The following is a 27,888-nucleotide window of genomic DNA, read 5'->3' on the forward strand; positions in this document are numbered from 1 at the left end:
GGGGAACGGGCGGGCCAGTCCATAGCATCAATGCCTTCCTCTTGCAGGAACTGCTGATACACTCCAGCAACATAAGGTCTAGCATTGTCTTGCATTAGGAGGAACCCAGGGCCAACCGCACCAGCATTTGGTCTCACAAGGGGTCTGAGGATCTCATCTCGGTACCTAATTGCAGTCAGGCTACCTCTGGCGAGCACTTGGAGAAATGCCACCCCACACCATGACTGACCCACCGCCAAACCGGTCATGCTGGAGGATGTTGCAGGCAGCAGAACGTTCTCCACGGCATCTCCAGACTCTGTCACGTCTGTGACATGCTCAGTGTGAACCTGCTTTCATCTGTGAAGAGCACAGGACGCCAGTGGCGAATTTGAACTTGGTGTTCTCTGGCAAATGCAATACGCCCTGCACGGTGTTGGGCTGTAAGCACAACCCCCACCTGTGGACGTCGGGCCCTCATACCACCCTCATGGAGTCTGTTTCTGACCGTTTGAGCAGACACATGCACATTTGTGGCCTGCTGGAGGTCATTTTACAGGGCTCTGGCAGTGCTCCTCCTGCTCCTCCTTGCACAAAGGCGGAGGTAGCGGTCCTGCTGCTGGGTTGTTGCCCTCCTACGGCCTCCTCCACGCCTCCTGATGTACCGGCCTGTCTCCTGGTAGCGCCTCCATGCTCTGGACACTACGCTGACAGACACAGCAAACCTTCTTGCCACAGCTCGCATTGATGTTCCATCCTGGATGAGCTGCACTACCTGAGCCACTTGTGTGGGTTGTAGACTCTGCCTCATGCTACCACTAGAGTGAAAGCACTGCCAGCATTCAAAAGGGACCAAAACATCAGCCAGGAAGCATAGGAACTGAGAAGTGGTCTGTGGTTACCACCTGCAGAACCACTCCTTTATTGGGGGTGTCTTGCTAATTGCCTATAATTTCCACCTGTTGTCTATTCCATTTGCACAACAGCATGTGAAATTTGTCAATCAGTGTTGCTTCCTAAGTGGACAGTTTTATTTCACAGAAGTGTGATTGACTTGGAGTTACATTGTGTTGTTTAAGTGTTCCCTTAATTTTTTGGAGCAGTGCATATTACATCAGGGCGTCAGTTTAGGCCTCCTCACAGAATGGAAGTTTTATAAGTGGCCAAAACTTCTCTCAAATTGAGAAGGGACGTTTCTGAGGCGGGAAATGTTTGTTTGCAAATAAGATGGAAATCATATCCACTGGAAAGAAGTATATGTTTATTGTCAGTGTCTAGTGGAATCTTGCATTGTTGTAAGTGATGGGATATGCTTGGCCAAGCCTTGACATTTATAAGCTCCTGGAAAAGCACTTGGGCTGACGGCAAAGTGGCCACTATGGAAATTAGTTTTAAAAGCCTGAGACTGAGTAACTTTCATTCCTACCATCCTTCCATCTCTATTATTTCATCCCTACCTTCCCTCCATCTCTATTCTTTCATCCTTACCTCCTTATACTTCTGGCGCCGACAGAGATGTCCGCCTCGCTTCGCGTTCCTAGGAAACTATGCAGTTTTTTGTTTTTTTACGTGTTATGTCTTACATTGGTACCCCAGGTAATCTTAGGTTTCATTACATACAGTTGGGAAGAACTACTGAATATAAGAGCAACGTCAACTCACCATCAGTACGACCAGGAATATGACTTTCCCGAAGCGGATCCTGTGTTGTGCCTTTCACCCAGGACAACGGAATGGATCCCAGCCTGGGACCCAAAACAAAGACGTCGTAAAAGAGGGAAACGAAGCGGTCTCCTGGTCAGGCTCCGGAGACGGGCACATCACGCACCACTCCCTAGCATACTTCTCGCCAATGTCCAGTCTCTTGACAACAAGGTTGATGAAATCCGAGCAAGGGTAGCATTCCAGAGGGACATCAGAGACTGTACCGTTCTTTGCTTCATGGAAACATGGCTCACTCGAGAGACTCTAACGGAATCGGTGCAGCCAGCTGGTTTCTTCATGCATCGCGCCGACAGAAACAAACATCTTATGGTTAACGAGACGTGGTGTGGTCACAACAACATACAGGAACTCAAGTCCCTCTGTTCACCTGATTTTAGAATTCCTCACAATCAAATGTCGACCGCATTATCTACCAAGGGAATTTTCTTCGATTATAATCACAGCCGTGTATATTCCCCCCCAAGCAGACACATTGATGGCTCTGAACGAACTTTATTTGACTCTTTGCAAACTGGAAACCACATATCCTGTGGCTGCATTCATTGTAGCTGGGGATTTTAACAAGGCTAATCTGAAAACAAGACTACATTGTATCAGCATATCGATTGCGCAACCAGGGCTGATAAAACCTTGGATCATTGCTATTCTAACTTCCGCGATGCATATAAGGCCCTCCCCCACCCTCCTTTCGGAAAAGCTGACCACGACTCCATTTTGTTGCTCCCTGCCTACAGACAGAAGCTAAAACAAGAAGCTCCCGCGCTCAGGTCTGTTCAACGCTGGTCCGACCAATCTGATTCCACGCTCCAAGACTGCTTCCATCACGTGGACTGGGATATGTTCCGCACTGCGTCCAACAACCACATTGACGAATACGCTGATTCAGTGAGCGAGTTCATTAGAACGTGCATTGAAGAAGTCATTCCCATAGCAAAGATTAAAACATTCCCAAGCCAGAAACCGTGGATTGATGGCAGCAATCGCGTGAAACTGAAAGCGCGAACCACTGCTTTTAACCAGGGCAAGGTGACCGGAAACATGACTGAATACAAACAGTGTAGCTATTCCCTCCGCAAGCCAATCAAACAAGCTAAGCGTCAGTATAGAGACAAAGTAGAGTCGCAATTCAACGGCTCAGACACAAGAGGTATGTGGCAGGTTCTACAGTCAATCCCGGACTACAAAAAGAAAACCTGCCCCGTCGCGGACCAGGACGTCTTGCTCCCAGGCAGACTAAATAACTTTTTTGCCCCCTTTGAGGACAATACAGTGCCACTGACACTGCCCGCAACCAAAACATGCGGACTCTCCTTCACTGCAGCCGATGTGAGTAAAACATTTAAACGTGTTAACCCTCGCAGGGCTGCAGGCCCAGACGGCATCCCCAGCCGCACCCTCAGAGCATGCGCAGACCAGCTGGCTGGTGTGTTTACGGACATATTCAATCAACCTTATCCCAGTCTGTTGTTCCCACATGCTTCAAGAGGGCCACCATTGTCCCTGTTCCCAAGAAAGCTAAGGTAACTGAGCTAAATGACTACCGCCCCGTAGCACTCACTTCCGTCATCATGAAGTGCTTTGAGAGACTAGTCAAGGACCATATCACCTCCACCCTACCTGACACCCTAGACCCACTCCAATTTGCTTACCGCCCAAATAGGTCCACAGACGATGCAATCTCAACCACACTGCACACTGCCCTAACCCATCTGGACAAGAGGAATACCTATGTGAGAATGCTGTTCGTCGACTAGAGCTCAGCATTTAACACCATTGTACCCTCCAAACTCGTCATCAAGCTCGAGACCCTGGGTCTCGGCCCCGCCCTGTGCAACTGGGTACTGGACTTCCTGACGGGCCGCCCCCAGGTGGTGAGGGTAGGTAACAACATCTCCACCCCGCTGATCCTCAACACTGGGGCCCCACAAGGGTGCGTTCTGAGCCCTCTCCTGTACTCCCTGTTCACCCACGACTGCGTGGCCATGCACGCCTCCAACTCAATCATCAAGTTTGCGGACGACACTACAGTGGTAGGCTTGATTACCAACAACGACGAGATGGCCTACAGGGAGGAGGTGAGGGCCCTCGGAGTGTGGTGTCAGGAAAATAACCTCACACTCAACGTCAACAAAACTAAGGAGATGATTGTGGACTTCAGGAAACAGCAGAGGGAGCACCCCCCTATCCACATCGATGGGACAGTAGTGGAGAGGGTAGTAAGTTTTAAGTTCCTCGGCGTACACATCACAGACAAACTGAATTGGTCCACCCACACAGACAGCATCGAGTAGAAGGCGCAGCAGCGCCTCTTCAACCTCAGGAGGCTGAAGAAATTTGGCTTGTCACCAGAAGCACTCACAAACTTCTACAATTGCACAATCGAGAGCATCCTGTCGGGCTGTATCACCGCCTGGTACGGCAACTGCTCCGCCCACAACCGTAAGGCTCTTCAGAGGGTAGTGAGGTCTGCACAACGCATCACCGGGGGCAAACTACCTGCCCTCCAGGACACCTACACCACCCGATGTCACAGGAAGGCCATAAAGATCATCAAGGACAACAACCACCCGAGCCACTGCCTGTTCACCCCGCTATCATCCAGAAAGCGAGGTCAGTACAGGTGCATCAAAGCAGGGACCGAGAGACTGAAAAACAGCTTCTATCTCAAGGCCATCAGACTGTTAAACAGCCACCACTAACATTGAGTGGCTGCTGCCAACACAGTGACTCTAATAATGGGAATTGATGTAAAATACATCACTAGCCACTTTAAACAATGCTACTTAATGCTACCCTACATTATTCATCGTATATGCATATACTGTACTCTATATCATCTACTGCATCTTTATATAATACATGTATCACTAGCCACTTTAAACTATGCCACTTTGTTTACACACCCTACATTACTCATCTCATATGTATATACTGTACTCGATACCATCTACTGCATCTTGCCTATGCCGTTCTGTACGATCACTCATTCATATATCTTTATGTACATATTCTTTATCCCTTTACACTTGTGTGTATAAGGTAGTAGTTTTGGAATTGTTAGATTAGATTACTCGTTGGTTATTACTGCATTGTCGGAACTAGAAGCACAAGCATTAACATCTGCTAACCATGTGTATGTGACAAATACATTTGATTTGATTTCTTTCATCCCTTTTTTATTATTTTTTACCTTTATTTAACTAGGCAAGTCAGTTAAGAACAAATTCTTATTTTCAATGACGGCCTAGGAACAGTGGGTTAACTGCCTGTTCAGGGGCAGAACAACAGATTTGTACCTTGTCAGCTCAGGGATTTGAACTTGCAACCTTTCGGTTACTAGTCCAATGCTCTAACCACTAGGCTACCCTGCCGCCCCTACCATCCTTCCACCTCTATTTTTTCATCCCTACCTTTCTTCTTTCATCTCTACCTTCCTTCCACCTCTATTGTTTCTGAGTGCATGCAAATTGATTGCTCTGGTCTGGAGTCATGCTCAAGAACGGATGCATTTGTCTTGCTGAGTGTGAAACGAAAGGCCATGCAGACAGAAATGAAAAGCCATGCATTTATCACATTACACATTACGGTCATTTGGTCAGTGGTCGTCACTGAGCACTGGTCCTTCGAGCCGGATTGGGGAAATTGAGTGAGCTTATGAGTACTTGAGGGAAAACAAATGACAGTGTAATGTGTTTACACCTGTGACACTGTAAACCTGTCCTAAAGCGCCGATCCTCTTTGGGTGCCCTCCAGATCAAGAAGACGTCAGAGGCCACCCTGACGACCATCCAGGACATGGTGACCATCGAGGACTACGACGTCTCTGAGTGTTTCCACCACAGCCGCTCCACCGAGTCGGTGAAGTCCACTGTGTCGGAGACCTACCTCAGCAAGCCCAGCATCGCCAAACGGAGGGCCAACCAGCAGGAGACGGAGCAATTCTACTTCATGGTGAGTGGAGCGCCCCCTATTGGTAACCTCCAGGTTATGACTGTAGAGAACTGGGCAGGGTCATATTCATGTGCATACTGTAGTAGCAAAACATAGCAAAATGTTTTGCAATGGAAAGCAAAAACTATAATTTCTTATTGGACACGTTCAGTAAGTCCTGCTGACTTTAAATTCAGACTTTCAGTTACTATGGAAACTGCTGTTGATAGATGGCTAGGAAATTAATACATTGGATTTTGACTAGTTTGGATGGTTGGGATCCATGGTCTTGTGGTAGTAGTTGTAATCTATCTGAGGAATGTGAACAGAAGCTGTGCTTGTATTTCTAGGGATTTGTTAGAGCTCTAAAATGCTGCATATCATATGTATTCCCTCTCTTGGCATTTTAACTCTCAGAAACAAAGCTCTCCAAAAATATATCTTCCTTAGCGAGCGGTTAGGCTATTTTCTCTTCTTCTGTCCTCCTGGCTGTCTAAAGATGGACATGGTGCGATAAAGCTTTAAAAAGACTCCCGTTGTTGTTCTGTCTTTTGCTCTTGGCTGCCTTATCAGAGATTGGTGTCGTAAGGGCAGGCAACGCTTACTTGGCTCATCAGCCCTAGTAATTACTCTGAATTCTCCACAGAAATTCCGTGAGTTTCTGGAGGGCAGCAATCTCATCTCCAAACTGCAGGCCAAGCACGACCTACTGAAGAGGACTCTGGGAGAAGGTAAGGGATCAGAGACCCACATTGTGCTGGCCTACTTCCTGTCTGGCGGTCCCGTCTGTCCGTCTGTCTATCTGTCTGTATCTGTCTGTATCTGTCTGACTCCTCTGTCTGTATGTCCCTTTTGTCTGTTTGGCTGAGTTGTGTTCTAAGCAGGTTTCCATATGTATGAAATGGTATACTGAACGTCTCCGCTATCGTCTGTGTGGGTTTGTAAAGGAACTCCTAAATAAATGAAAGGGAAAGATTGCATGCACATTCCAAACCAAGTGCAGTGCTTTAGAGCTAATTAGAAACTGTTAAAAACATATTCGGTTGATTCTAAAATTGTCCACTTCAATCTAACCTCTGTGGTAAAATTTCCATTGTGCTACTTTCTCCATCAGGCCTCACAACCGAGATGCTAACCTCAGCATTAGCACGCCAAGTCAGAGCTAAAGGGATTGTGCTGATGTACTATCCCTCTTCGTGATTGATTAGTGGTTAGCTTAATGGCCTGGCAGCATTAGCGCGGTATGACTATTATGGCTGGGTTCACTGTGTTCTACATTGGTGGGATCTCCTCAAGGCCTTTGACTAATCTACTGTCAACACTGAGCTGCTGCTGAATGCTAGCTAACTAGCTAACAATGCAGGAAGCAAGCTCTCGTGTGGTCTAAATCCGTCAGTCTCAGTCAATCTGTTGGCTGTACAAGGAGTTGAGGAAGAGAATGGGGACTTTGATAATAATTAGTCATGGACTCCTGCCTGCTACACTGAATGTTGATGAGTGTGTTCAAGTAGGTATAGGTAAAGCTAGCCCCACCCTGGTGTTACCCTGACAGGTCGGATCCTGTCCATGTGCATAGTGGATGGGCACAGGTTTAAAGTTGAAACCGTTCCTCTTGTTAGGAGCAATTTGTTGGATTTGGAGTTTCTTGACTTGTGAAAACATGTGTTTTTGTGTGTGTGTGTGTACTTGGACAGGTGTTTGTTTTTTTACTGCAGTTAAAGTATAAGTGTGTGTTACTGTGTGTGAGTCATTATGTGTCATTGTGTGCGTCACCATGAAGCCAGTGGTTCTGGGCAGATGGCAGGGCTGCATATGCTTTACTGAGCGTGTGCACAATGCTCTGCAGGCTCCTCTGGGAAAGGTCTCATCTCACATCCTCTCTCTCCCTTCCCCTTTCTCCCCTCGGTCTCCACAGGTCACCAAGGGGACTATATGACCACAAGGTAAGACACTACCACGCTCTCTCTCTCCCTCACACACTAACCTCTTAGGTTTTAATAAGACCCTTTCTGTCTATATTTAGCTGTCCCTATTCAGTTCTTTGAAAACTTATCCCCATAAGTAAAAGTCAGTGTACTCTTAGTTGCGAATGCCATTTCTCTTTATCCTCCTACAGTAAAATGACCAACGATATCTAGACAAATATATATTTCCACTGGTTTGTAAAGAAAATAAAAGTTTGCCACTTAAAGTTCTCACTTATCACTGTGTGAAGAGTAGAACAATCCCTTCTGTACTTGAGCTATTATCAAACTGCTGACCCTGGAGAAGAGAGACCAGATGTTACTGCTCTAGACTCCCCAGGGTTTGAATTTGCCATATGCCCAGCATGGTATGGCCTGGTAATATTGTCCCCTTCCAAGAGCCCCAATGCTCTCTCTCTCTCTCGCGCTCTCGCGCTCGCTCTCTCTCTCTCTCTCTCTCTCTCTCTCTCTCTCTTTATCTCTTTCTCTCTTTCTATCTAGCTCTCTCTATCTCTCTCTTTATCTCTCTTTCAATTCAATTTGCTTTATTGGCATGACGTAACAATGTACATATTGCCAAAGATTACTTTGGATATTTACAATATTAAAATAATAAGAATCAAAATTGTCAACGGGACAACAGTAACAACAATAACCAAGGGTCAAAATAACCATACATTGAACAATAACAATAACAATACAGTAGAGGACATGTGCAGGTTGATTGGTCTGTCAGACACTGTCCCTCATCTTATGGCAGGCAGCAATGTAGTGCGCTGCCAACCCACAGCTCTCTGCGTCCTCCCCCAACAGAACAGGTAGCCTATTCTCATCAGAGAGGTCTTTGAAACCTTGAATAAGGGTTTCAAATTTGGGGAAATGAAACTCTAATTGTTTTATATTTTTTACATATTGTCAGGAAATGCAGTTAGCCACGGTGTACTGTCGATTTAGGGCCAGATAGCACTGCATTTTGCTTTGTGCTTGTGATTCCCAATAAGCAATGTAGTTTTGTTTTGACTGTGTTGTAATTTGTTTTATTCTGATTGATTGGATGTTCTGGTCCTGAGGCTTCAGTGTATTAGTAGGACAGGTTTGTGAACTCAGCCCCAGGACCAGCTGGATGAGGGGACTCTTTTCTTTGCTCAGCTCTTGGTATTGCAGGGCGTGGTAATGATATGAGAGGAGGTAACTGTATTTTAGATGTTTCCAAAACTTAATTGCTCCTTTTCAAGTTTTTATTATTAGTGGATATTGGCCTAATTCTGCCCTGCATGCATGGTTTGTAGTTTTCCTCTGGACATGTAGGAGAATCTTACAGAACTCTGCATTGAGGGTTTCAATGGGGTGTTTGTGCCATTTGATGAAATCTTGTTTTGCAAGTGGACCCCACACCTCGCTGCCATAAAGTGCAATTGGTTCAATGACACATTCAGTTAGTTTTAGCCTAATTTTAATAGGTATTTCAATTTGAATTTGTTTTTAATGGCATAGAATGTCCTGCTTGCTTTCTCTCTCAGTTCATACACTGCATCATTAAGGTGTCCAGTTGAGCTTATTTTTAAACCTAAGTAATTGTAGTGTGTGCAGTACTCTATTTATTTTGTACCAATTGAGGACTTTGGTCTAATTCCCTGAGATCTGGATAATCTCTGGAAAATCATTATTTTAGTCTTTTTGGGGTTTACTGGGTGACAGCAGGCATAGGTCATTTGCGAAGAGTAGGCATTTAACCTCTGAATTGTGGAGACTAACCACTTTTTTGCCATATGCCTGAATATATACAGTGGGGTAAAAAAGTATTTAGTCAGCCACCAATTGTGCAAGTTCTCCCACTTAAAAAGATGAGAGAGGCCTGTAATTTTCATCATAGGTACACTTCAACTCTGACAGACAAAATGAGGGGAAAAAATCCAGAAAATCACATTGTAGGATTTTTAATGAATTTATTTGCAAATTATGGTGGAAAATAAGTATTCTGGAACTTGCAGTCGAAAGGCATTCTGGAACTTGCAGTCGAAAGCGTAATTCAATACAATTACCTTCTAAAGAAATATCTTTAGATACAGCTCAATGAATTAACTTAAACATTAACTCTGTAACACATTAAAGTTACAACATTCCCCCCCGATGAACAACTGTGTTCATCTAGATCTCTAGGCAGTATATCAACTGAATAAGTCTCCTCAACAAAGTCCCTGAAGCAGTACGAACTGAACATGATCTAACTAGGCCATCTCGGCCTGGAAACAGTTCCTCAATCTTTCCTAGTTTCCAGGTTTGTCTGGGTGTGTTATCTTCTCCAATGAGTACAACGTCACCCGCCTTCAGTGGGGTGGGCTGTGGTGTGTCACAGGGGTGTGCTGACTTTAGATCCAGCAAGTAGTCTCTTCGCCAACTGTTCCAGAAACTGGTCACAAGTCTCTGCCTGTACTTCCATCTGCGTGTCATTTCCCCCTTGTTTAATGTTGGGTGCTGAGTGTCACTTGCTCCAGAATGCATCACCTTCTCATGGTGGTACTGTATCAGCATTTCTGCGTATCTGTACTTATTGGGCAGAACCCATGGATGCTGCTCTCTGAATGTGAAGTTGGACTGTTGCAGTCTTCCTCCTACACTGAGTAGTTTGTGTTCGTCCAGGAAAGGTTTCAGATATCCTGTCCAAAACTCTGTTGTTGTGTTACCTTAATCCAGTACTTTTCTGCATCGAACAGTTCGTCAGCAGTCAGTTCACCTTGCATTTTTATATTTATACGAGCATTGGCTATGAATCTCTTTATCCAGGCGGTGACTCTGAACACTCTTTTCAGTTTGCTCTACCTTTCAAGCTCCAACACAGGTTCAGTAATGTCTGTGGCATTTGCTGCGAGTTGTACAGTAACCTGGCAACTGGACTTGAGTTCTTTTTTCACCTCTTCCGGATCCTTGTTATTATCAGTCTCTTCGGACTGATTGGGTGATGTCAGAATTCTGGTTCCATTCCACCATAGCTCACTCTGTGTCAAGTTTCGAACAGTTTGTCCTCTTGTAGGGAGGTCAGCTGGATTAGTTTTCCCTTCAATATGTGACCATGACTCTAGATTGGTCAAGGACTGGACCTCCGTCACTCTGTTCGCAACAAACTGTTTCCATTTCTGAGCTGAGCTGCAAATCCAATGCAGCACGATCATCGAGTCTGTCCACATTTTGATCTGTTTTTCTTCCATTTCAAATCAAATCAAATCAAAAAATGTATTTGTCACATACACATGGTTAGCAGATGTTAATGCGAGTGTAGCGAAATGCTTGTGCTTCTAGTTCCGACAATGCAGTAATAACCAACAAGTAATCTAACTAACAATTCCAAAACTACTGTCTTATACACAGTGTAAAGGGATAAAGAATATGTACATAAGGATATATGAATGAGTGATGGTACAGAGCAGCATAGGCAAGATACAGTAGATGGTATCGAGTACAGTATATACAGTGCCTTGCGAAAGTATTCGGCCCCCTTGAACTTTGCGACCTTTTGCCACATTTCAGGTTTCAAACATAAAGATATAAAACTGTATTTTTTTGTGAAGAATCAACAACAAGTGGGACACAATCATGAAGTGGAACGACATTTATTGGATATTTCAAACTTTTTTAACAAATCAAAAACTGAAAAATTGGGCGTGCAAAATTATTCAGCCCCTTTACTTTCAGTGCAGCAAACTCTCTCCAGAAGTTCAGTGAGGATCTCTGAATGATCCAATGTTGACCTAAATGACTAATGATGATAAATACAATCCACCTGTGTGTAATCAAGTCTCCGTATAAATGCACCTGCACTGTGATAGTCTCAGAGGTCCGGTAAAAGCGCAGAGAGCATCATGAAGAACAAGGAACACACCAGGCAGGTACGAGATACTGTTGTGAAGAAGTTTAAAGCCGGATTTGGATACAAAAAGATTTCCCAAGTTTTAAACATCCCAAGGAGCACTGTGCAAGCGATAATATTGAAATGGAAGGAGTATCAGACCACTGCAAATCTACCAAGACCTGGCCGTCCCTCTAAACTTTCAGCTCATACAAGGAGAAGACTGATCAGAGATGCAGCCAAGAGGCCCATGATCACTCTGGATGAACTGCAGAGATCTACAGCTGAGGTGGGAGACTCTGTCCATAGGTCAACAATCAGTCGTATATTGCACAAATCTGGCCTTTATGGAAGAGTGGCAAGAAGAAATCCATTTCTTAAAGATATCCATAAAAAGTGTTGTTTAAAGTTTGCCACAAGCCACCTGGGAGACACACCAAACATGTGGAAGAAGGTGCTCTGGTCAGATGAAACCAAAATTGAACTTTTTGGCAACAATGCAAAACGTTATGTTTGGCGTAAAAGCAACACTGCTCATCACCTTGAACATACCATCCCCACTGTCAAACATGGTGGTGGCAGCATCATGGTTTGGGCCTGCTTTTCTTCAGCAGGGACAGGGAAGATGGTTAAAATTGATGGGAAGATGGATGGAGCCAAATACAGAACCATTCTGGAAGAAAACCCGATGGAGTCTGCAAAAGACCTGAGACTGGGACGGAGATTTGTCTTCCAACAAGACAATGATCCAAAACATAAAGCAAAATCTACAATGGAATGGTTCAAAAATAAACATATCCAGGTGTTAGAGTGGCCAAGTCAAAGTCCAGACCTGAATCCAATCGAGAATCTGTGGAAAGAACTGAAAACTGCTGTTCACAAATGCTCTCCATCCAACCTCACTGAGCTCGAGCTGTTTTGCAAGGAGGAATGGGAAAAAAATTTCAGTCTCTCGATGTGCAAAACTGATAGAGACATACCCCAAGCGACTTACAGCTGTAATCGCAGCAAAAGGTGGCGCTACAAAGTATTAACTTAAGGGGGCTGAATAATTTTGCACGCCCAATTTTTCAGTTTTTGATTTGTTAAAAAAGTTTGAAATATCCAATAAATGTCGTTCCACTTCATGATTGTGTCCCACTTGTTGTTGATTCTTCACAAAAAAATACAGTTTTATATCTTTATGTTTGAAGCCTGAAATGTGGCAAAAAGTCAAGGGGGCCGAATACTTTCGCAAGGCACTGTACATATGAGATGAGTATGTAAACAAAGTGGCATAGTTAAAGTGGCTAGTGATACATGTATTACATAAGGATGCAGTCGATGATATAGAGTACAGTATATACGTATGCATTTGAGATGAATAATGTAGGGTAAGTAACATTATATAAGGTAGCATTGTTTAAAGTGGCTAGTGATATATTTACATCATTTCCCATCAATTCCCATTATTAAAGTGGCTGGAGTTGAGTCAGTGTCAGTGTCAGTGTGTTGGCAGCAGCCACTCAATGTTAGTGGTGGCTGTTTAACAGTCTGATGGCCTTGAGATAGAAGTTGTTTTTCAGTCTCTCGGTCCCAGCTTTGATGCACCTGTACTGACCTCGCCTTCTGGATGATAGCGGGGTGAACAGGCAGTGGCTCGGGTGGTTGATGTCCTTGATGATCTTTATGGCCTTCCTGTAACATCGGGTGGTGTAGGTGTCCTGGCGGGCAGGTAGATTGCCCCCGGTGATGCGTTGTGCAGACCTCACTACCCTCTGGAGAGCCTTACGGTTGAGGGCGGAGCAGTTGCCGTACCAGGCGGTGATACAGCCCGCCAGGATGCTCTCGATTGTGCATCTGCAGAAGTTTGTGAGTGCTTTTGGTGACAAGCCGAATTTCTTAAGCCTCCTGAGGTTGAAGAGGCGCTGCTGCGCCTTCTTCACGATGCTGTCTGTGTGAGTGGACCAATTCAGTTTGTCTGTGATGTGTATGCCGAGGAACTTAAAACTTGCTACCCTCTCCACTACTGTTCCAACAATGTGGATAGGGGGGTGTTCCCTCTGCTGTTTCCTGAACTCCACAATCATCTCCTTAGTTTTGTTGACGTTGAGTGTGAGGTTATTTTCCTGACACCACACTCCGAGGGCCCTCACCTCCTCCCTGTAGGCCGCCTCGTCGTTGTTGGTAATCAAGCCTACCACTGTTGTGTCGTCCGCAAACTTGATGATTGAGTTGGAGGCGTGCGTGGCCACGCAGTCGTGGGTGAACAGGGAGTACAGGAGAGGGCTCAGAACGCACCCTTGTGGGGCCCCAGTGTTGAGGATCAGCGGGGAGGAGATGTTGTTGCCTACCCTCACCACCTGGGGGCGGCCCGTCAGGAAGTCCAGTACCCAGTTGCACAGGGCGGGGTCGAGACCCAGGGTCTCGAGCTTGATGACGAGCTTGGAGGGTACTATGGTGTTGAATGCCGTGCTGTAGTCGATGAACAGCATTCTCACATAGGTATTCCTCTTGTCCAGATGGGTTAGGGCAGTGTGCAGTGTGGTTGAGATTGCATTGTCTGTGGACCTATTTGGGCGGTAAGCAAATTGGAGTGGGTCTAGGGTGTCAGGTAGGATGGAGGTGATATGGTCCTTGACTAGTCTCTCAAAGCACTTCATGATGACGGAAGTGAGTGCTACGGGCGGTAGTCGTTTAGCTCAGTTACCTTAGCTTTCTTGGGAACAGGAACAATGGTGGCCCTCTTGAAGCATGTGGGAACAGCAGACTGGTATAGGGATTGATTGAATATGTCCGTAAACACACCGGCCAGCTGGTCTGCGCATGCTCTGAGGGCGCGGCTGGGGATGCCGTCTGCGCCTGCAGCCTTGCGAGGGTTAACACGTTTAAATGTCTTACTCACCTCGGCTGCAGTGAAGGAGAGACCGCATGTTTTCGTTGCATGCCGTGTCAGTGGCACTGTATTGTCCTCAAAGCGGGCAAAAAGTTATTTAGTCTGCCTGGGAGCAAGACATCCTGGTCCGTGACTGGGCTGGATTTCTTCCTGTAGTCCGTGATTGACTGTAGACCCTGCCACATGTCTCTTGTGTCTGAGCCGTTGAATTGAGATTCTACTTTGTCTCTGTACTGACGCTTAGCTTGTTTGATAGCCTTGCGGAGGGAATAGCTGCACTGTTTGTATTCGGTCATGTTACCAGACACCTTGCCCTGATTAAAAGCAGTGGTTCGCGCTTTCAGTTTCACGCGAATGCTGCCATCAATCGGTTTCACGGTTTCTGGTTAGGGAATGTTTTAATCGTTGCTATGGGAACGACATCTTCAACGCACGTTCTAATGAACTCGCACACCGAATCAGCGTATTCGTCAATATTGTTATCTGACGCAATACGAAACATATCCCAGTCCACGTGATGGAAGCAGTCTTGGAGTGTGGAGTCAGCTTGGTCGGACCAGTGTTGGACAGACCTCAGCGTGGGAGCCTCTTGTTTTAGTTTCTGTCTGTAGGCAGGGATCAACAAAATGGAGTCGTGGTCAGCTTTTCCGAAAGGGGGGCGGGGCAGGGCCTTATATGCGTCGCGGAAGTTAGAGTAACAATGATCCAAGGTCTTTCCACCCCTGGTTGCGCAATCGATATGCTGATAAAATTTAGGGAGTCTTGTTTTCAGATTAGCCTTGTTAAAATCCCCAGCTACAATGAATGCAGCCTCCGGATAAACGGTTTCCAGTTTGCAAAGAGTTAAATAAAGTTCGTTCAGAGCCATCGATGTGTCTGCTTGGGGGGGGGATATATACAGCTGTGATTATAATCGAAGAGAATTCTCTTGGTAGATAATGCGGTCTACATTTGATTGTGAGGAATTCTAAATCAGGTGAACAGAAGGATTTGAGTTCCTGTATGTTTCTTTCATCACACCATGTCTCGTTAGCCATAAGGCATACACCCCCGCCCCTCTTCTTACCAGAAAGATGTTTGTTCAAATCAAATCAAATCAAATTTTATTTGTCACATACACATGGTTAGCAGATGTTAATGCGAGTGTAGCGAAATGCTTGTGCTTCTAGTTCCGACAATGCAGTAATAACGAACAAGTAATCTAACTAACAATTCCAAAAAAACTACTGTCTTATACACAGTGTAAGGGGATAAAGAATATGTACATAAGGATATATGAATGAGTGATGGTACAGAGCAGCATAGGCAAGATACAGTAGATGATATCGAGTACAGTATATACATATGAGATAAGTATGTAAACCAAGTGGCATAGTTAAAGTGCTAGTGATACATGTATTACATAAGGATGCAGTCGATGATATAGAGTACAGTATCAACGTATGCATATGAGATGAATAATGTAGGGTAAGTAACATTATATAAGGTAGCATTGTTTAAAGTGGCTAGTGATATATTTACATCATTTCCCATCAATTCCCATGATTAAAGTGGCTGGAGTAGAGTCAATGTCATTGACAGTGTGTTGGCAGTAGCCACTCAATGTTAGTGGTGGCTGTTTAACAGTCTGATGGCCTTGAGATAGAAGCTGTTTTTCAGTCTCTCGGTCCCAGCTTTGATGCACCTGTACTGACCTCGCCTTCTGGATGACAGCGGGGTGAACAGGCAGTGGCTCGGGTGGTTGATGTCCTTGATGATCTTTATGGCCTTCCTGTAGCATCGGGTGGTGTAGGTGTCCTGGAGGGCAGGTAGTTTGCCCCCGGTGATGCGTTGTGCAGACCTCACTACCCTCTGGAGAGCCTTACGGTTGAGGGCGGTGCAGTTGCCATACCAGGCGGTGATACAGCCCGCCAGGATGCTCTCGACTGTGCATCTGTAGAAGTTTGTGAGAGCTTTTGGTGACAAGCCGAATTTCTTCAGCCTCCTGAGGTTGAAGAGGCGCTGCTGCGCCTTCCTCACGATGCTGTCTGTGTGAGTGGACCAATTCAGTTTGTCTGTGATGTGTATGCCGAGGAACTTAAAACTTGCTACCCTCTCCACTACTGTTCCATCGATGTGGATGGGGGTGTTCCCTCTGCTGTTTCCTGAAGTCCACAATCATCTCCTTAGTTTTGTTGACGTTGAGTGTGAGGTTATTTTCCTGACACCACACTCCGAGGGCCCTCACCTCCTCCCTGTAGGCCGTCTCGTCGTTGTTGGTAATCAAGCCTACCACTGTTGTGTCGTCCGCAAACTTGATGATTGAGTTGGAGGCGTGCATGGCCACGCAGTCGTGGGTGAACAGGGCGCGATGCGTGGAGTTTCTGTCGGCGCGATGCGTGGAGAAACCCGTTGGCTGCACCGCCTCGGATAGCGTCTCTCCAGTGAGCCATGTTTCCGTGAAGCAAAGAACGTTACAGTCTCTGATGTCCCTCTGGAATGCTACCCTTGCTCGGATTTCATCAACCTTGTTGTCAAGAGACTGGACATTGGCAAGAAGAATGCTAGGGAGTGGTGCACGGTGTGCCCGTCTCCGGAGTCTGACCAGAAGACCGCCTCGTTTCCCTCTTTTTCGGAGTCGTTTTTTTGGGTCGCTGCATGGGATCCACTCCATTGTCCTGTTTGTAAGGCAGAACACAGGATCCGCGTCGCGAAAAACATATTCTTGGTCGTACTGATGGTGAGTTGACGCTGATCTTATATACAGTAGTTCTTCTCGACTGTATGTAATGAAACCTAAGATGACCTGGGGTACTAATGTAAGAAATAACACGTAAAAAAACAAAAAACTGCATAGTTTCCTAGGAACGCGAAGCGAGGCGGCCATCTCTGTCGGCGCCGGAAGTTGTATATATCCCGGATTCATTTTCAGTGTGGTCATCAAGTTGTTTGCTAGTCTCGCTCCAATCACAGCTCCCATGAGCTCCAGGCGTGGCAGCGTCATTTTCTTAAATGGGCTACCCTGGACTTGGATGCGACTAGACTTGTTGTTTCCCTGTCTTGTGACTCACCTTGCAAGTAAGCTACTGCACTGTAAGCCCTTTCACTTGCATCACAGAACACGTGTAGTTTCAGGGTGTGGCTATTCTGTGGCCGCATGTCTGTTCTGTACCACCTTGGTATGGTGAGCTGGTGTAACTGGGGTAGTTCTGAACACCACTGTTGCCATTCTCGTGTCAGATCAGGTGGTAATTCTTCATCCCAGCTGAGTCCCCTCTCCCACATTTCCTGGAACATGCACTTGATCCTGATGGTGAAGGGAGTTCAGAAACCAAGAGGGTCGAAGATACGTGCAGACGACTGCAGAACACTTCTCTTTGTGTTTTCCTTTTGCTTTAGAATGCTCAGTAGCGGCCTGAGGTCAAGCACAAAGTCATCTGTTTCCGGCCTCCATACTAAACCTAAAACCTTCAGCACTCATCCTTGTGTTTCTAGCGTCAACGGGTGGTCAGTTGTCGTACTCTCCTCCCATTTTGTTTTCAATTCAGGAGAATTGGTCCACTTGCAGAGGTCCATGCCTGCAATCGACAGCATTCGCTTTGCCGTTGTTGTCACAAGGTAAGCCTCTTCAACATTGCGTGAACTTGCAATGAAGTCATCTACATAGAGTGACTCTCAGTATCTCTACAACTTCTGGTTGTTCTGTTTCATATTGTTTCAGGTGCTTCCTGATTGTAGCTGCCAGCAACAATGGACTTGGGGAAGATCCAAATACCACTCTTTTCATCCTCAGCGCCGCTTCATTTTCTCCCCTTGGTGGGCCTGTGAGCCATAGAAATCTCACGGCGTCTCTGTCTCTCTCTGCTAGGGATATCTGCAGGAAAGCTTTCTTGATGTCTGCCATGAATGCGATCTCATGTAGTCTGAACTTTATCAGAACGCTGAGCAGATCCGGATTCAGATTCGGTCCTGTGAGTAGACAGTCATTGAGAGATGGACAGCCATCTTCATGGGACGAGTCATCAAACACCACTCTCAGTTTTGTCGTCACCTTATCTTCTTGGAGTACTGCATGGTGAGGTAAGTAGTATTTTACGTTGTCTGCGCTTGATGCATTGTCCTAGGGCACGTCCTCTGCCATATCTTGTTGTAAGTAGTCCTCTACTACTTCATTGTATCTGCTGTACAACGTCACATCCTTCTTCAGTCTTTTCTTCAGTCCTTCAAACCGTTTCTTGGCGATTCTATAGTTGTCTTGGAGTTCTGGCATTTCTCGTTTCCATGGCAACTCCACATGGTATCGCCCATCTTTGAAGGTGGTTGTTTCCTCAAACCTTTGTAGAGCCTCGTTTTCCTCTGGGTTCTGTGTTTTCCTCTTAGAATACCCAGAGACTCAAGCTCCCAGAATGCATGCAGTTGCTTGGAGACTAGTGTGTCTTCATCAAGTGGGATGAACATGCAGGTTGCCTCGGCGACACTTGACATGGACACGGGTCCCTGCACCGACCATCCAAAGGTGCTCTCTAAAGCAACTAGCGTCTCCGTCAGTCGCTCCACTCTGCCTGATACTATCTGCCAGCAGTAGTCTGCTCCTATCAGGACTAGGAGTTCAGGATCATTGTCATCTCCTGGAAAGTCTGCGAGCTGCAGTCCCTTTCTATTGAGCTCATGTTGAATCTGTTCACCAGGAACCTTCATCACAGCTGTGCACACTTGTGGGGTTTCAATTGCCTCTATCTCTATTCTCTGCTGTTTGTCCCAGACATTCTCCAAGATGACTTTCACTGTGTTGCGTTGGGACGTTGCTGGGGCAGAGGAGCCAAACGTGTGAAGAGTGAGTGCCTCTTGTCTGATTACTGGTAGCTTCACGCCCTTCACAAGGTTTTCATGTATGAAGCTTCTCTGACTGCCTACATCTAGTAAGCAACGAGCTATCTTCCTGCCCGATGGGCCTTCTACCCATGCCTTTGCCGTTTGTAGCAACGCAGTGTTCTGTCCATCTGGTTTCATCCTCACTGAATGGGGAATAACTGAGGAAACAACAGCATCTGCAGAAACAGTAGGGGGTTGCACCTCACTCCTCTTACTGGTACACACCGCAATGTGATGTCTGCTTCCACATGTTGCACATGACACGTTTGACCTTACAGGATTTTGCTATGTGTCTCTGTCCTAAACATACAAAGCATCTTCCCATTTTCTGTAGTTTCTCTTTGCGTGTAGCAATATTGTGGTCAGGGCAGTTTTCTGATTTGTGGTCTGCACTGTCACAGAATAGACAGTTTTGTTCCTTCTGACTGGCTGTATGCAGTGCTGCAGCAGAGGGCATGTTGGGTCTTTTTGTTTTCATTTCATTGGAGAAGCATGACTTGTTCCATGGTTTACTCTCTTTCTGTTGGTTGTATGATCTTGTCATTTGTAGCGCTCTCTCCCTGCTCTGAACCTCCTTCTGTAGGAAACTGATCATCTCAGACACTTTCCATTCATCATCTACTCCCCTCTGACGACTATAGTCAACAGCTATGTCCTCTGGAATCATCTGCAGTAAGATTGGGCATAGTAGGCTTCCATAGGTTTCTGACACTACACCCAGTGATTCCAGGCTCTTAATCTGAATTTCACATTCATCATATAGCTGCCTCAATGCATTTAGATCAGAGGATTTCTTCACAGGTGTGAGATTCAGCAGCTTTGACATATGAGCACTAATCACAAGATCTTTCCTTCCAAATCTGCTCTTGAGTAGAGCGATTGCATCATCATAATTACTGTCTGTTAACATCAGTCCTGCTACTGCCTTTGCAGCTGGTCCTGTGAGATATGTTTTCAGATAGATACACTTCTCTTTATTACACAGTGAATCATTGTGAATAGCAGTCTCATACTGGCTCCAAAACTCCTGCCACATACTGATATCTCCATAGAATTTCTCAATAATCAACTTTGGTAGCCTTACTGATTGTCTCTGTGATCTGTTTGAGTTAGCGTCACTCACCCGGGCTGGTAGTGGATTGACGTCCTGTTTCTCCTTTATCACTCTTTGTGCACGGCTCTTCAGCATGATAATGCACTCTTTGTAAGCCTCCGTGCATGCAATCTCCGCCTCCAATCCGTCCAATGGCGTTAACTGTTCAATTCCACTATCAAGTTCAAACAAACTGTCCTCCTTAGCTGATAGCAATTCCAACAATGTACTCAAGTGATCGGTATCCGGATTTGACTGGGCTATTTCCACGTCAATCTGATTCAAAATCCGTGTTGTGGCGCCTCGAATGGTACTCCGCTTTCGTCTCATTCTTTCTGCTTCATGCCGACGTTCCTCCTCAGCCATTTCAGCCACTTCTTCGTCGCAGCTCATATCCCGGGTTTCGGCACCAAATTTTAGATTAACTGTCGTCAAAGTAATGACTCGGGACGTCGGGTTTGATATGAAAGCTTCTTTTAGTAGTAATACTTGTTCACGTTACATTTAACAACTTTAGATTCTACAGAGCAATGCAGGTAAGATGTTAGCGGAAAATCAGCTTAATCACTTTGCACCTGCACATAACTGGCGCGTTATCTCTCTCATTCCTGTCGCAAGGCATTCTGGCACTTGCAGTCAAAAGCGTAATTCAGTACTAACCAATACAATTACATATGTAAATAACTGTAAAGAAATATCTTTAGATACAGCTCAATTAATTAACGTAAACATTAACTCTGTAACACATTAAAGTTACAACACATGTGTAACAACACTTGCACAGGATCGGTACATCCGAACATCACACCTGCGGGACAGGTACAGGAGGACAACAACAACTGCCCGAGTTAGACCAGGGACGCACAATCCCTCTATCAGTGCTCAGACTGTCAACAATAGGCTGAGAGAGGCTGGACTGAGTGCTTGTAGGCCTGTTGTAAGGCAGGTCCTCACCAGACATCACCGGCAACAACGTTGCCTATGGGCGCAAACCCACCATCGCTGTCTCACCAGGGATGGTGATAAGATTTGCGTTTATCGTTGAAAGAATGAGCGTTACACCGAGGCCTGTACTCTGGAGCGGGATCGATTTGGAGGTGGAGGGTCCGTCATGGTCTCGGGCGGTATGTCACAGCATCGTCGGACTGCGCTTGTTGTCATTTTAGGCAATCAACGCTGTGTGTTATAGGGAAGTCATCCTCCTCCCTCATGTGGTACCCTTCCTGCAGGGTCATCCTGACATGACCCTCCAGCATGACAATGCCACCAGCCACACTGCTCGTTCTGTGCGTGTTTTCCTGCAAGTAGGAAATCACGCACTGGTTTCTCTGTGACTTACTGGTTTCTCTGTGCCAGGAGTAATGAAGGGTCCCACGATAGCACTGTCTGCGTATGCAGATGACGTGACAGTTTTTATTACAGGGGGTGAGGATTAACCTCTTGATTCTAGCCATCCCGGATCCGGGATCGTGAATACAGCCTCAAGCTCATTACCATAACGCAACGTTAACTATTCATGAAAATCGCAAATGAAATGAAATTAATATGCTAGCTCTCAAGCTTAGCCTTTTGTTAACAACACTGTCATCTCAGATTTTCAAAATATGCTTCTCAACCATAGCAAAACAAGCATTTGTGTAACAGCTAGCGTAGCATTTAGCGTTAGCATCAGCAGGCAACATTTTCACAAAAACCAGAAAAGCATTCAAATAAATAATTTACCTTTTGAAGAACTTTGGATGTTTTCAATGAGGAGACTCTCAGTTAGATAGCAAATGCTCAGTTTTTCCTGAAAGATTATTTGTTTAGGAGAAATCGCTCCATTTGGTGTGTCACATTTGGCTACCAAAAAAACCCGAAAATTCAGTCATCAAAACGCCAAATTGTTTTCCAAATTAACTCCATAATATCGACTGAAACATGGTAAACGTTGTTTAGAATCAATCCTCAAGGTGTTTTTCACATATCTCTTCATGATATATCATTCGTGGAAGCCTCCTCTCTCCTCTCAATCACTGGATGACTGCGTGCAGCTTGTAGATTACGCACCAATTTAGACAAAGGACACCGGGCGGACCCCTGGTAAATGTAGTCTCTTATGGCCAATCTTCCAATGATATGCCTACAAATACGTCACAATGCTGCAGACACCTTGGAGAAACGACAGAAAGGGCAGGCTCATTCCTTGCGCATTCACAGCCATATAAGGAGACAATGGAAAACAGAGCCTCAAAAATTCTGCTCATTTCCTGTTTGAAGTTTCATCTTGGTTTTGCCTGTATGTAGCATGAGTTCTGTGGCACTCACAGATAATATCTTTGCAGTTTTGGAAACGTCAGAGTGTTTTCTTTCCAAAGCTGTCAATTATATGCATAGTCGAGCATCTTTTCGTGACAAAATATTGAGCTTAAAACGGGCACGTTTTTTTATCCATAAATTAAAAGAGCGCCCCCTATATCCAAGAAGTTAAGGTTCTCTCAAACACTTTAAAGGTGTATGAGGGGGCCTCCTTAACTAGAGTTAATTGGGAAATGAGTGAATCACGGTGGGCAGGTCAGCCCCAGACGGGGTCTGCTCCACGGTTACCAGGTGGGCTTCAGTGGGGCAGAGATGGGATGAAGACATTGTTTTTTTCTAGGCTCTGATGTATTTCAGAAAAAGAACTGGGATGGTGTAGTGTAGTAAGTGTGTGCCAGACTGTCAAGGTGGAAATGGGTGCTACCCCAGCTGTCTTATAGAGGAAGGGTCCTGGTAGCTAATAATCTTGCCGCCTCTACCCTGTGGCACAGACTATGATTTTACAGCCACCTGATACAAGCGCTTCAGAGGACCCTTGTCAATTTCTTCTGGTCTGGACAACACTGGATTAAAGCTCTGTACCTGCCACTGCACAAGGGTGGGCAATGCCTGGTGGACATTTCTTCCAGGATCATGGCTTTCCGGCTTCAAGCAGCCCAGAGACTGTTGTACAGTGACGGTTCTAGCTGGGTCGACACAGCCTACACATTGATGAGGAGAACGGGCTGTTTGAGCATAGACAAGCACATTTTCTTCTTCAAGCTGGAAGGGGTGATTTGTCTGGCCTGACTCCATTTTATGAGTCTGTTATGCAGGCTTGGAGAGTTCTTGTCAAGTCCCGTAAGGCCGGCATGTCACCAGGGATGTGGCTTTTTGAAGAGCCTCTTTTTTACAACACTGCCATCCAGTCCCGTGCTCTGGGTTCAGCCAGCCTACGTTCATGCCTGTTAAGTGTGGGGTGTACTAAGCTGGGTCATCTGATGCGGAGCAGGAGCAGATCGTTGGAGGAGCTGGGAGAAAGAGCGGGGATCCGATTATCTCGCCTACTGAGGAAGGTCGTAGCTGAGGTCTGTGACTGACACTGCAGTATGTGACTGACACTTCCAATTCTGAACGTTGGAAGGAGGGTCTGGATTATGTGTTCCCTGCATTGATTGTTAGTGCTGCGGCGGGGTCATTCGAGGAGATGCTGCTTTCATTCGATACCCCGGGGCTGGGGGATTTCAACGAGGTGGGAAAGAAGGCCCTGTACAAAATTTGTGTAAAACTGTCCCATGCCTCTTCCCTGGAAGGGGTAAAATCGGCGAGGTGGGCGGGTGTGTTTGGTCCAGGTGCATCCCCAAAAGGCTGTTGGCGGTCTTTATACAAACTGCCTATTGAAAAGAGGACAACTGACCTCCATGGAGCCATTCTGTGCTGAGTCTGAAACTCTGGCACATCTGTTTTTACAGTGTCCCAGGTTGGTCAGGATGATTGACCTGATCACTTCTTGGTTCTCAGCTTTGGGAGAGATTTTCTCTTCCCAACAGTTTATATTTGAGCTAAAGTACAGGTTTAGTCGAAGGGGTGTAGTTATTTTGCTTAATTTTGTGTTAGGGGCAGCTAAATTAGCAACATGGAAGACCTGAAAAAACAGTATTCGGGGACAGGGGTCTGTGGATGTGTTGGGATTGCTGGAGGAGATGTTGGCAACGAGACTGAGGGTTGAGTTTGCCTATTACAAACTGGTTAACAATATTGATCTGTTTATGAGTATATGGGGTATTCAGAGTCTGTTGTGTTTAGTTAGTGTGGAGGAGGATTTGGTGCTGTGTTTTTAATTGATGTATAACTATGGTTTGGTATGATTTTGTATGAGTTTTTATTGTGTTGTGGGTTCTGAGACCCAATAAAAAGATGATTTAAAACTCAAACTCTCTCTCCCTCTTTTTCTATTCTTCTCTCTCGCTCTCGCTCTCTCTCTTTCTTTCTCTCTCGCGCTCTCTTTCTATCACTCTCTCTCGCTCTGGGTTGCAGAATGGTTCTGAATCTCTCCCTCCTTTGAACTTTCTCTCACAGGGAAAGAAAGATGGAGAAATACTGTACTTTGCATGCAAATGCACTTTGTGTTAGTATCAAGATCAAAGGCTCTTGGGAGGAAATATTTGAGGGTGAATCTATGAAAATTCTCTCTACTTGTTTTGAAACAGTCTAATACAGTCGTACTACACCAGCTCTGACGCTCTTCGGATGTGGCAGGGCCTGTAAAACATTAGACTATAAAAGGAAGCACACCCAAGAGCTGCCCAGTGACACGAGCCCTACTGGATGAGCTAAACTACTTCTGTGCTCGCTTCGAGGCAAATAACACTGAAACAAGCATGAGAGCACCTGTGTGATCACGCTCTCCGCAGCCGATGTGAGTAAGGCCTTTAGACAGGTCAACATTCACAAGGCCGCAGGGCCAGATGGATTACCAGGACGTGTACTGCGAGCATGCGCTGAGCAACTAGCAAGTGTCTTCACTGACATTTTCAACCTCTCCCTGTCCGAGTCTGTATTACCAACATGTTTTAAGCCGTCCACCATAGTGCCTGTGCCGAAGACCACTAAAGTAACATGTCTAAATGACTACCGACCCGTAGCCGTGAAGTGCTTTGAAAGGCTGGTCATGGCTCACATCAACACCATCATCCCAGAAACCCTAGACCCACTCCAATTTGCATACCGCCCCAACAGATCCACAGATGATGCAGTCTCTATTGCACTCCACACTGCACTTTCCCTCCTGGACAAAAGGAACACCTATGTGAGAATGGTATTCATTGACTACTGCTCAGTGTTCAACACCATAGTGCCCTCAAAGCTCATCAGCAGGTTGAAAGCTTCAAGTTCCTTGGTGTCCACATCACCAACAAACTATCATGATCCAAGCACACAATGACAGTTGTGAAGCAGGCACGACAAAACCTATTCCCCCTCAGGAGACTGAAAAGATTTGGCATGGGTCCTCAGATCCTCAAAAGGTTCTACAGCTGCACCATCGAGAGCATCCTAATTGTTTGCATCACTGCCTGGTATGGCAACTGCTCGGCCTTTGACCACAAGGCACTACAGAGGTTCGTGCGAACGGCCCAGTACATCACTGGGGCCAAGCTTCCTGCTATCCAGGACCTCTATACCAGGCGGTGTCAGAGGAAGGAACTAAAAATTGTCAGACTCCAGCCACCCTAGTCATAGATTGTTCTCCCTGCTATCACACGGCAAGCGGTACCGGAGCACCAAGTCTAGGTCCAAGAGGCTTCTAAACAGCTTCTACCCCCAAGCCATAAGACTCCTGAACATCTAGTCATAACATAATAGTCTGGCTACCCAGACTAATTGCATTGCCCCCCCCTCCCCTCTCCACATGACTGCCACTCTCTGTTGTCATCTATGCGTAGTCACTTTACGTAACTCTACCTACATGTACATACTACCTCAACTAACCGGTGCCCCCGCACATTGACTCTGTACCGGCACACCCCTCCCTGAATGTGTGTGTGTGTATATTTATATATATATTTTACTGCTGCTCTTTAAATACTTGTCGCTTTTATGTCTTATCTTATCTTCGGTTAGGGGCTCGTAAGTAAGCATTTCCCTGTAAGGTTGTACTTGGCGCATGTGACTAATACGATTGATTTGAAGATATTGATTGTTTTGACACAACAATACTCACGTTTGTTTTTTCTCTTGCCTATTCTAGTAGAAATGTGTTTAAATATAACCATGAGAATGGCAGTAGAGGGACAACCCTGCTGACCCCCCCTCCCCCGGTCATCCTACATGCCACAGTCACTCATACAAATAATATTTGCTGGTCTGTGGTGTGTAATGAGGAGCAACGAGACGCTGCACTTGAATCGACTTATTCCAGTTACTAATAAGCACGCACCCATTAAGAAAATTACTGTAGAAACTGCACTTCACTGTGAAACAAAGATAAATTATATAAAGAATGATAGTAAAAAGCTTTGGGGCACCTTAATGAAATTTTGGGAAAAATCAGATGGCTCATTCATTACAAAGCCCACTGATATTGCTAACTACCTTAATTACTTTTTCATTGGCAAGGTAAGCAAACTTAGGGATGACATGCCAGCTACAAATGCTGACACTACACATCCAAGTATATCGGACCAAGTTATGAAAGACAAGAATTGTACTTTTTAATTCCGTCAAGTCAGTGTGGAAGAGGTGATTATTTTCTTTAGTCTATCAACAATGACAAGCCACCAGGGTCTGAAAATCTAGATAAAAAATTTCTGAGGATAATAGCAGACGATATTGCCACTCCTATTTGCCACATCTTCAATTCAAGCCTACTAGAGAGCGTGTGCCCTAAGGCCTGGAATAGTAAGAATAATAAAGCCCCCTTTACTTGCTCAAATAGCCGACCAATCAGCCTGTAACCAACGCTTAGTAAACTTCTGGAAAAAATTGTGTTTGACCAGATACAATGCTATTTTACAGTAAACAAATTGACAACAAAATTTCAGCATGCAGGAAAGGACACTCAAAAAGCACAGCGCTTACACAAATGACTGATGATTGGCTGAGAGAAATTGATGATAAAATGATTGTGGGTGCTGTCTTGTTAGGCTTCAGTGCAGCTTTTAACATTATTGATCATAGTCCGCTACTGGAAAAACGTATGTGTTATGGCTTTACACCCCATGCTATAATGTGGATAAAGAGTTACTTGTCTAACAGAACACAGAGGGTGTTCGTTAATGGAAGCCTATCAAATATAATCCAGTTATAATCAGGAATTTCCTAGGGTATCTGTTTAGGCCCCTTGCTGTTCAGCTTTCAAAGACATGCCACTGACTTTGAGTAAAGCCATAGTTTCTATGACTCAACACTTTACACGTCAGCTACTACAGCAACTGAAATGACTGCAACACTCAACAAAGAGCTGCAGTTAGTTTCAGAGTAGGTAGCAATGAGTAAGTTAGCCCTAAATATTTCTAAAACTGAGAGCATTGTATTTGGAACAAAATACTCACTAAACCCTAAACCTCAACTAAATCTTGTAATAAATAATGTGGAAATTGAGCAATTTGGGGTGACTAAACTGCTTGGAGTAACACTAGATTGGAAACTGTCATGGTCAAAACATATTGATGCAGTAGTAGCTGAGATGGGGAGAAGTCTGTCTATAATAAAGCGATGCTCTGCCTTCTTAACAACACTATCAACAAGGCAGGTCCTACAGGCCCTAGTTTTGTCACACCTTGACTACTGTTCAGTTGTGTGGTCAGGTGCCACAAAAAAGGACTTAGGAAAATTGCAATTGGCTCAGAAC

The 27,888-nt window shown here is 45.4% G+C and overlaps 1 protein-coding gene across 5 annotated transcripts in view; it reads left to right on the forward strand.

Annotated features, from left to right (window-relative positions):
- Positions 1-27,888, forward strand: part of LOC112218749 (SLIT-ROBO Rho GTPase-activating protein 1) — a 152,266-nt gene that overhangs the window by 87,139 nt on the left and 37,239 nt on the right. For all 5 annotated transcript variants that reach the window (XM_042301648.1, XM_042301644.1, XM_042301645.1 and 2 more), the window contains exons 9-11: positions 5,458-5,655; positions 6,281-6,365; positions 7,550-7,577. In XM_042301648.1, coding sequence (XP_042157582.1) covers positions 5,458-5,655; positions 6,281-6,365; positions 7,550-7,577 — 311 coding nt within the window. The remainder of the gene's footprint in view (positions 1-5,457; positions 5,656-6,280; positions 6,366-7,549; positions 7,578-27,888) is intronic.

The sequence above is a fragment of the Oncorhynchus tshawytscha genome, linkage group LG19 (genome assembly GCF_018296145.1).
Source record: "Oncorhynchus tshawytscha isolate Ot180627B linkage group LG19, Otsh_v2.0, whole genome shotgun sequence".
Lineage (NCBI taxonomy): Eukaryota > Metazoa > Chordata > Actinopteri > Salmoniformes > Salmonidae > Oncorhynchus > Oncorhynchus tshawytscha.